Source organism: Aegilops tauschii, chromosome 2, assembly GCF_002575655.3.
Source record: "Aegilops tauschii subsp. strangulata cultivar AL8/78 chromosome 2, Aet v6.0, whole genome shotgun sequence".
Classification (NCBI taxonomy): domain Eukaryota; kingdom Viridiplantae; phylum Streptophyta; class Magnoliopsida; order Poales; family Poaceae; genus Aegilops; species Aegilops tauschii.
In genome coordinates this window covers 561,694,832-561,705,634 of record NC_053036.3, presented here as the reverse complement: position 1 = coordinate 561,705,634, position 10,803 = coordinate 561,694,832, and the positions used below count along the sequence as shown (strand labels likewise).

The 10,803-nt window shown below is 46.0% G+C and overlaps 2 protein-coding genes across 2 annotated transcripts; one reads left to right on the top strand and one right to left on the bottom strand.

Annotated features, from left to right (window-relative positions):
- Positions 1–2,679: 2,679 nt before the first annotated feature.
- LOC109759635 (nuclear poly(A) polymerase 4-like) lies at positions 2,680–4,756 on the top strand. Its single transcript, XM_020318460.3, has one exon. The coding sequence runs from the start codon at positions 3,119–3,121 to the stop codon at positions 4,754–4,756; it is 1,638 nt and encodes a 545-aa protein (XP_020174049.1). The 5' UTR covers positions 2,680–3,118.
- A 2,812-nt stretch (positions 4,757–7,568) lies between these two features.
- LOC109759636 (uncharacterized) lies at positions 7,569–10,324 on the bottom strand. Its single transcript, XM_020318462.4, has 5 exons — positions 10,257–10,324; positions 10,096–10,180; positions 9,420–9,621; positions 8,138–8,209; positions 7,569–8,047 (listed from the first exon to the last, which is right to left on the bottom strand). Exons 2-5 carry the CDS (start codon positions 10,171–10,173, stop codon positions 7,842–7,844), a joined length of 558 nt encoding a protein of 185 aa, XP_020174051.1. The 5' UTR covers positions 10,174–10,180; positions 10,257–10,324; the 3' UTR covers positions 7,569–7,841.
- Positions 10,325–10,803: the final 479 nt, after the last annotated feature.

Here is a 10,803-nt window from a genome sequence, read left to right as displayed (position 1 = left end):
CAAAGAAATTCTAGGATTCATCATGATTCTCATCCTGGCCTGCTTCATCACCATCACCTTGTTGGTATGTCGGGCACTATTTAGGCACCCTTAGGTAGTTTGATGAAATTCCTCTCTACCACCCTGGCCAAGTTAGTGATGAGCGCTGAGAGATTATGTTAGCATACATCGCTATGAGATAAGAGAGTAGTAGTGAGGAAGATATGTAGGAGACACCATCCTTGGTAAGGCAGATGAGTGAACATTATTAATTGCTAGGAGTACATTTCCATGCTTTATTTCATCAATGGTGTTGGAGCCTCTCCAACTACACAAAATGTGGCACTCGGTGATGTGCCTCTCCGCGATGTGGCCCTTTTACCTTACTTCTCCTAGCATGTGATGATTTTGCTAGCCAAATACTATGAGAAGTATTCAGAATGCCATATGTCAGTTTACCACATCATCATAGCTACCAAGTTGTTAGGCAACAATTAGAAGGTTCTTTGATAAATATCTATTTTCGTGTTTATTCTCATAAGTTACTAGTTGTCAGTGGATAACCTAGTGACTATCATGGGATAACCTCGTGGTTCTTACCGGAACAATTTGATGGCTACCATCGGATAACATAGCAAATTTCATTGAATAACCTAGTGACTATCCACGAATAACCTAGTGATTCTCATCGGGCAAACCTGGTGGCCAAGAAAACCTAACAATTGTTACCTGAACAACTTAGCAGCTATCATCGCATAGCCCAATAGTATCACTGAATAACTTGGTGGTCGTCATCGGGTAAACCTTTTAGTTGTTGCCTAAGCAACTTGATAGTTATCACCAGATAACCTGGTGGTTTTCACCGAAGAACCCGACCAAACATAGCAGTTGTTACCTAACTTGACAGTTATCACGGATAACCCGGTGGCTTTCAACGAATGCAATCGTCCCCGGATAACCCGGTGACTATTATCCGACAAACCAACCAGTTGTTACGTGAAAAATTTGCCGCTAACACTGGATAATTTGGTGACCATCATCGAATAACGGTAGCTATTAATTAGTGTGATAACCAAGTAACTGGCACAGGGTACTTGATATCACTTTAATGACTGGTAACTCGCACATTAAACAAAATCAATAATAGGTGTGCCTAATATTTCATCAAAACTTACAAGTGATGACTAATATTGAAACAATATCACGCACATCAAACAGAAGTATGCAGACCGAGTGTGAAATGGTGAATTAGAGTGGCGTAAGCGCTATAACATTTTAATCCCTTTTATGGCTCATTTGAGACAGCAAGGAACACAATATCGGGCAATAATAGGGCCCTTAGCAAATAATACTACGTTCACACCCGGACTCCTACCGTTATAACATCACGGCTCTTTTGAGTCCCGACCCACCCTATTGATCGCTCCTCCGCAACAAGATGACACCACAATCATGACACACATCTCACCGGTTGGTCCAACGCCGGCCGATCTCGAGAGCTCCGCCTAGTTGGAGAATAGCATGTGCCTTTCACCCATCATATGGTTTCCAACTATATATCACCAAATAACCTATGGCTTTCACCGAATATTTGCATGATCGTCGCCAAATAACTTGCTGACTATCATTGGACCAAACACAACCGTTGATGCCTAAACAACTTGACAGCTAACACCGGATAATCTGATGACTATCAATGAATAACCATAGTTGTTAGATCAAGTTCAACAACTCCCTTAAAAATCTTCCCATAAAACTAGTTTTTTGGCCTTCCCGTAAAGGTTAGGAGAAGTTTTCTGGAAGCAACTTTTGTTCGTTCCCCTAAACTTCTTCCTCTAATCCATTTTTATTTTTATTTTTAGTTAAACAAATAAAGATAATTGCCTAGGACCTGTTAGTTAGTGACCCACATGACGGCGGGCGGGCCATCACTGACGAGGGGCAGCGCGAGGCGGTGTGCTGGCCGCCGGCGTGAGGCGGTAGCGTGGCGGCGGTAGCAAGGACTAGAGACGGTGGCAGGGTGTGGCGCATAGAGTGGTAGTTGGTGAAATTTCTGCCCGCCAAAAAAATACGGGTCAAAAAGATATTGGAAGATGATCTTTTCATAAACCTACGGGGAGAAAATGCCACTTTTATGAGATCCTCTAAACTTAAGGCCAGTGTTGGAGGGATTTTTACTCCTTAACTTCCCCTAAAGGGCAGTTAATTTAGAGATACTAGCATAGCCTAGTAACTGGCTCATCGAACTTGATAGTGTTGTAAGATCATTTGGTCACCGGGACACGGTGCAGGCGGCACTCTCGGCCGGCATGCCGCTTCAATGCCAGTTTCAATGAGAGGCCGCGTCCGCTCCAAGCTGGCATGAATTCGGTGCGGGTGCTCTGGAGTGGCGCTGACAGACATGGATGTGCGTTAACTGCTTCCTGCAAAAAAGGACACGGGTGAGGGAGAGGATTTTGAATGGGTACGAGGTGTCCATCGCGTACATGGCAACATTCCGGACGTCTGCAAAGCCACCCTGATTTGCTGCGGCTTGCGGGAAAACGGGTGTCTGAACCAAACCGCAGACAAATGGGCTACCGCGTTGGATGGCAAATCGCGTCCGGACCACTCGCTCCGAGTTGATGCGGGCGGTTAGTGGTCAGCGTTGGAGATACCCTAGATGCCATACAGAACTTTTTTTTTTAGAGCAACTAGACTTTATTTTATTTTTCTCATATAATAGTCATATTGTTTACCAGAAGATGTGAAGTAAATTCGGGGATTACAACATTCCAAAAACCAGGTGATTTCGAGCTAAAGGATTGTTTTGCTAACTCATCAGCTATTGGCTTCTCTGAAACAATGTTTGAAAGAGGTCTTTGCAAAATCAATGGAAAGTTGCTTGCAATCAGCAACAACTGCGGCCTCAGATAGTCAGGTCCGAGATAATCATCCATGAGCTGAAGCGACTCAACCGCAAAGGAGCAGTCCGATTCAACCTCTGCCTTGCTAACGTATTGGCCAGTTTCTGAATCTGAAAGCAATCCCGACTAGACCATCCCACTTGTGTATAAATAATAGCATGAGCGTTCTCTATGCCCTGCTTCTACCGGTGGCACAACCGCAGCTCGAGAACTGACCACGGACCACCGCGATCATGACGCCGATCTCGCTGGTTGGCCCGACGCCGGCCGACCACGAGAGCTCCAGCCGGTTAGAGGTTCTTCTCCGTGAGGCCGGGCTGTACGAGACCTCCGATGAGCTGGCGGCCCGCGAGGATGTGCTGCGCGATCTCCAGGCCATCGTCGACCGGTGGGTGAAGCGCGTCACCGCTCAGCGAGGGTTTCCCGACGGCATGGCTGAGCAGGCCACCGCCCTTCTGATTCCGTTCGGTTCGTACCGTCTCGGCGTCCACGGCCGCGGCTCCGACATCGACGCCCTCGTCGTCGGCCCCTCCTACATCGACCGCGACCACGACTTCTTCGCCGTGCTCGGCGGCGTGCTGGCGGAGACGGAGGCCGTGACGGAGCTGCAGCCCGTGCCTCGCGCGCACGTGCCCGTCATCAAGATGCGATTCCGGGGCGTGCAGGTGGACCTCCTGTACGCCGGCCTGTGCCTCCCGGTGGTGCCCAGGGACCTCGACCTGCGCGACCGCTCCGTTTTTCGCGGCATGGACCTGGCCTCCGCGCGCAGCCTCAACGGCGTGCGCGTCGCCGACGAGCTCCTGCGTCTCGTCCCGGACGCCGGCGCCTTCCGCACAACGCTGCGATGCATCAAGCACTGGGCCAAGGCGCGGGGCGTCTACTCCAACGTGATGGGGTTCCTGGGCGGCGTGGGCTGGGCGATCCTGGTGGCGCGCGTGTGCCAGCTCTACCCCAACGCCTCGCCGAGCATGCTGGTGCCGCGCTTCTTCAAGATCTTCACGCAGTGGAAGTGGCCCAACCCGGTGCTGCTGCGGGACATCGAGCACGACGACGGCGGCGAGCTCGCGCTCCGGCTGCCAGTCTGGGACCCGCGGCGGAACCCGCGTGACAAGAGCCACCTCATGCCCGTCATCACGCCGGCCTACCCATGCATGAACTCGTGCTACAACGTCTCGCACGCCACCCTGCGGACCATCACGGAGCAGCTCCAGATCGGCAACGGCATCTGCCAGCAGGAGATCCTCAAGTCCGGCCCCGGCGGCGCCGGCGGGTGGGACGCGCTATTCCAGCCGTTCCAGTTCTTCAAGGCGTACAAGAGCTACCTGAAGGTCGCCGTGAAGGTCGCCGGAGGGGAGGCCGACCTCCGGGAGTGGAAGGGGTGGGTGGAGTCGCGGCTGAGGCAGCTGGTGAGCAGGGTCGAGATGGCCACGGCCGGCATGCTGCTCTGCCATCCCAACCCGAAAGCCTACACCGCCAAGCCCCATGATCTGCACTGCACGTCATCCTTCTTCGTGGGCTTGTCCAAGCAGCAGCAGCAGCCCCAGGTGCCGTTCGACCTACGCGCGACGACGGAGGGGTTCAAGCAGGAGGTGTACACGTACGAGTTCTGGAGGCCCGGGATGGAGCTGGAGGTCTCGCACACCCGGAGGAAGGACCTGCCGTCCTACGTGCTCGATCAGATCCTCCCGCCTGGGCATCTCAAGAGAAAGCGCGCCGCCGAGAGCAGCTCTTCTCCTCCGTTGTCGTCTGCTTCCGGCGACGTCAAGAAGGTGGCGGCGGCAGGCGGAACCGGATCGGTGCCTGAGAGGAAGAGGCAATGCTGTCCCAGCAGCAATATCCTCCCCAGCGCTTCAGTACAGGGCGTTGTGTGAGAACTGAGAAAAGATGAATATTCAGAGTAACCACAGGAACTAGCTAAGCATACCAGCATGATCAAGCCAAGGGAAGCCGAAGTCTTCAAGCGAACTCTTGTCAGGGAGTTGGCATGATCCAATGGGAGACGGAGAGAAGGGCAGACTCTGCGCCCGGCGGAACATCGTGTACAGATACAGATATGTGTAGCATAGCTTTGTCAGAGGAACAATTTTGTATGATATACTATGTACTCAAAACTGTTGGCAGCACCACCGAATATAAACATTGTATTGTCGATGTTTATGTTCTTGCTTAGCTCCTTCAGTGCAAGTCTTCGATGTTAAGTCAGAGCTCCTGCCATGGTTTCACTCTTCTGTAAATTTTATCATAATTATGCTACTATTGAATAAAACATAGAAATAAGGCATATCTTGGCATTGTGATATGTTCGAACAAATATACTAGGTACGGTATATTTTGGGTAGTAGTAGTTTGGAGTTCAATCTTTTGTACTCCCTCTGTTCTTAAATATAAGTCATTTTTAGATATTTCAATATGGACTACATACAGATGTATATAGGCGTATTTTAGAGTGTAAATTCACTCACTTTGCTTCATATGTAGTCTATTTTGAAATCTCTAAAAAGACTTATACTCCCTCTGTAAACTAATATAAGAGCGTTTAGGTTACTACTTTAGTGATCTAAATGCTCTTATATTAGTAGTAGTGATCTAAACGCTCTTATATTAGTTTAGGGGGGGTATTTAGGAATGAAGGGAGTATTCTTCTTCCTCATCAATTAAATTGACATCCACTCCTTTGGTACCAATCTTCAAGGTGCAAAGATCAACCTATTAAAAGCGTGAGCGTAACAACCTATCAACAGACTGAATGAAACATAAAAGAAAACGGGGACTTCACAGTTGAGATACCGCACCAGACCCCTTGTTCTTCTTGTGTCTGCAGCTTCTCCAATAACATCCTTCTTCCCCGAAGGTATTCAAAACTATGAATAGGGCCCCTTTCGGGTGTATGTGGATGAAACTTAATTAAATCACATTAAAAATGACCTTATTCCTGTTTCTTCCCATCTCATGATATTTTTTCTTTCATCGCATGTTGATTTTGTGTTGTTGTTGTCTAAGTTATCGACCGAGCGTTCCGCCAAAATTGGAAGGATCTTTTGATCTGCATTTTTCTCTGGGGTTGTACCTAGGCTGGCCTTTTCTTCTTTTTTGTTGTTGGGTTATGTTGTATCCACAAGTGGAAAAGAACCCAGGCGAAGAATCTAGGCTTTTAAAACCAATTCCAAAAACTAGATTTTCTTCTTCTTCTTTAAAATATTCATTCTGTATTAAAAAACGTACTATGTGCGTTTTACATATTTCAACATTTATTCGGATAAATGTTAATAGTATATTTAAACAACGTGTATCCAAAAATGTTCGGTTTGTATACGAAAAATGGTCAACACATGTTAAAAAGTCAACACATATTTTGGAAAAGGGTAAAAAGAAAAAAGATACATACAAAGGAAAACCAATGAAATTCAATAGAGAAAAACACATAATAGAAAAAAGAAAAATAATCACGTAGCACCTTGCAAAACCGGCCAAAACTAAGTGGAAGGTTTGGTGAACCAGCCCTCAAAATCTTCACAAAACCGCTCGGTACCAATTATTGGATCAACCCACTTTCAACGATCTCTATAGACGAGCGTGAGTTCATCTCGCAGTAATGGATGCATAGCATCGGGGGTTGCTGTCGTCTAAGTTACTCGAGCATCCCACCAAATTGGGATGGGCCTTTTGATCTGCAATTTTTCTAGGACTCTATCTAGGTTGAGCTTTTTCTTATTTTGCATGTTAGGTTATAACGTATATACAAGTGACGAAAAGAACCCAGGACAAGAAGTCTAGTTTTCAAACCAGATAAAAAGTCTAGAATTTTTTTTTATTGCACGTGCGATGTGAACAGTGAAGTCACTAGTACAATCAAGGACATATATTATGTTGCATGAGCTTTGGCTTTTTTTAGCAACTCATGAGCTTTAGCTGAGATATTTTTTGAACACAGCACAGACGCATACGTTGATACATACGCATATACACTCACCCTTATGAACGCACACACACCCTATCTCTATGGGCACCTCCGAGAGACTGAGCCAGCACATTATTTTGAAATTGACGAAGTCGCCACATACACATTCGTAGTCGATGGGAACGTCTCCTCTCCTGAACGCACATCGCCGGAAGCCCTAGGAAAAATCTAGGAAAATACAAGCACTAGTGTTGAGTCTAGGACTTAAACTCTGATGGGCTGGGGAAACCACTGTCCTCCTAATCATCTAATCCTAACCATCTAGCACAGGTTGGTTCGCCTTTAGCTGAGATGTTGTTTGGGAGCTATGTTGTTTTCTCATCAAATCTGCCCTTTCTACATCAAAATGAAAGAAAAAAGCAAGAAAGCATTTTATACTGCAAACGAGAAAAATGGTTTAGGGTCTAAGTTTTAATCAAATTCCTTTCTGCCGAAACTATTTGGAGAGATAATAAAAAAAATCTAATATGATACAGAAGTATTCCGCATTTCCAATAATGGTGAACAAATTAATTAAAAAATAGGAAAATGGAATGGTCATGCAATATTTTGATTGAAGATCCAGTTTGGCCAATTCTGAAATATTTCTTCCAACCTCCCAATCACATGGAAAAATTTATTTCGTAATCCAAAGCTACCTATAGGCATGTCAATTTTATTCTCATCCCAATATCAGCGGGATGACATTTAGCTTTCTTGCATTTCAGGTCAAACTGTGGAACGGGTTAAATGCTAATTGGAGATAGTACATTGCTATTATTTAGTAGCAGCCCTACCACAAATCCCAGCTGTAGCATCCAAACGACTGTACACTGAAGCACAAAATATTAGAGAAATACAACGACCCGTCCATACTTAGTTTATTTACACTAGCAATGATGACCAGGCACTATAAATTACATAGGTCATTCGAAAAGGTATGCCACCGACAAAATCTAACTAAAGCATCATACAACAAGTCTGTTTCCTATCAGAGTGACTGAATCAGGGCTCACTACTCAGTAGTAGGAGCAGTAACGCTTTACAAAGCTCTCTTGGTGATGGCCAAAACGGAATCCTCCTCGGAAGGGATGCAACACATCGGCGTCAAGATAGCACATTTTACATACCCTCTCCACCTTGCTATCTTCACATCCACATTTCCTCGTCAGACCAGCATGTGGGACATGAAATCGACGGTAGCATGTCTTGCAAACACAGTCCACTGAAAAAACAGGCCCAGGAACAAAGAGACAATGTAAGAGATCGATCGTACAGTGTAACTTGGTCTATATATACATCTAGAGAGACATACATTCACCATTACGACGGGTACCCCGTCCAAGAGGGATACCAAGGAAAACGTAGGCTTCAGTAACTGGTTCATCTGAAAATACCATCAAGGAAAATACCATTAATTATCCCTGTCCTAAAACATGTGCATTGTGCCTCTAAGCATGATATAACGCCCAATTCTATATGCAAAGAGTGATAAAGCAACTGCTGCCTGCAATCCATCCACTGATCCACACATGAATCTAAGTACACATAAGGTTAAGCAAAGATGCATAAACAGGAATGGGGTCATCTAAATTACTGGAAACAGTTGAAGAGGGACGACACACGGTAGCAGAGTTTGATTATTCCCTCAGCTGCTCAAGCTCAACTAATGAAATAAGCAATGCAAGATAAGTATGAGACTGCAGACTTGAGAACGTAGCATTGCTATAGGAGCTGGAGCGGTCAGCCATAAAGTAGGCAATTCAGGCTGGAAGGACATGGCGAGGTAGAAGAGGGAACCAAAGTCTTATGAATCCTAGGTTGGCTGAGGCAAGTAAGGAGACTTAAACTTCCAGTAGGAAGGGTATAGAATACGAAGCTCACTGAATCAAGGAATAATATATAGTCTGTTCATTTTTTTAACATTGTTGCTTTGAAATATTCAGGTATATAGTGTGAAGAGGTAGTCTAAGGAATATGGACCAGAGTACAGAAGACAAATGTGGAGAACAAAAAGGAGAAACAGAGGAATTCATTTTGCTATAATCCTTACTGTCTTATTGCCAAAACAAACCAGGTAAATGACAGAATGCATTGAAAGGGGAAACACAGAAGCATGCGCATAGTATGTACAGTAAAATTAGCTGCACAGATAAACTTTCCAAACCATTATAGGCGCATAAAGATTAAAATGAAGTAGAATACATATTTATGGAAGAAGAATGAGCACATGATGCAATATTTATTTTAAAACAATTGACACAGAGAAAATTATGGTCAAAACCAAAAAATAGCAGAAATAAATAAAAACCATAACTACACACCCTCGTAAAAGCATGGGCCACCCATTCTTATCTCACAATTGGATCATGAACCTCTCAAATTTACAATGTCAAAGACAACCTAAAGAAGTCAACAATTGGTTCCAGAGGGCTTCCTTTGTAGAGTGGTACATTGTGTCTATTAAGGTGAAATGCTGGGCACTAGCAATAGACCTCTCCAGATGATGAAAACCCAATGGTTCTTTAAAGTACATATGGTGCATGCCATGGCAACAGGGAGGTAAGGGTACATCAAGCTAGCAAGTAGATACCAACCTAGGGGGATGCATGTGAGAACTTCATCGTCGTCACCTCTATCAATGAGCTCAAAAAAGAAGAGAGTTCGCGGAGCGAGCAGGAAGGAGAAGCAGCCAGAGCGCTTCCGACGAGCCACAAAGTTGCCATGAGTCCAAAAACCGTAATTGTCAAGCTTGCCGCGTCTGGTCACCTTACCAGGAGCAGGTTCGTACTCATCACCCTGACCAGCCAAACAAATCATGGAAAAATAAATTGGTGAAGTTAGCAAGGTAAAACAAAATAGAACAAAGATGCATCATTGATTGACTTCACTTAATTACTACAACCCCCTATACGCAAATTTATTATAATTATCGCTGAGCGAAATCTGTTAGAAATGTATAATGGTACAAAAGTAATTTTCATGACAAACCACTAGGATGTACAATGCAAGGTGCTTAGGCAGTGCTAGTAAGAATAAACCGATTTTTGCTTAAGCATGAGTGCTTTTTCATATTGCAGAGGCGCCTATACAAATAAGCACCGGTGATTAAGAAAAAAGGGTTACTTTTCATAAGCACATTGCATTGTCAGGCCTAATAATATAATTTCCATGTGCCAGCTTTCTATGCATTGGTGATCAATGTTTTTTAAGGTTTGATTGGCTGCAGCTAATTGCAAGTAAAATTTGATCGAGTGAGGAAAAATGTATCACCGGATGGGCGGCGTTGTACAGCTGAAGGCATTGCAGCATAGTATCGTGATTCAGTGCTTTTATCTCCGAACGTGACATCTTAGGCCTAGCACACAACATATAGCACGCCACGCGGATCAGTGAATCGATCGAATTGGAAGGAGGGACCGTCGACTAATTACCTGAAGTCGGGGGGAGGATGGAGAGGAGGCGAACGGAGCAGCCGCCGCAGCCAGTTGCACGCGCGGCGGCGGCTTCCTCATCAGCCGGACCAGGCAGCACGAAAGGCCTAGCCGCTGATTCGGATTCAAGGAGGCGACGAGAGTCCTCCGATGCGGCAGCGGCGGCGCTGTAGTTGGTCTTGGTCGCCATGTCGTCGGATTCCATGGACCGCGCGTCCTTGGCCTTCTTAGCACGCGCAGCTGGCTCATAGCACCCAGGCGGCGCTGGTCCGACTCCGACGAGGCGTCGAGTCTCCTCCATCGCCGCGGCCACGGCGGCTACGAGCCGATCCAGTCACGGTTGGGGACGGGGGTCGCCCCGACTCTGTCTCTCTGTCTCTCCCGGCCGTGGGACAAATGTTTTTTTTTTTACGAAAAATGTTATTTGCCGAACGTTCTCTGGGGTGGGATCCCAGCGAACGCCCCCGAGTCGTCTGATCTTTATCTGACGGCGTCAGTTTTTGCCAAAAACTCCATGCAAATTAAACAAATTGTCATGGCAGTTTTG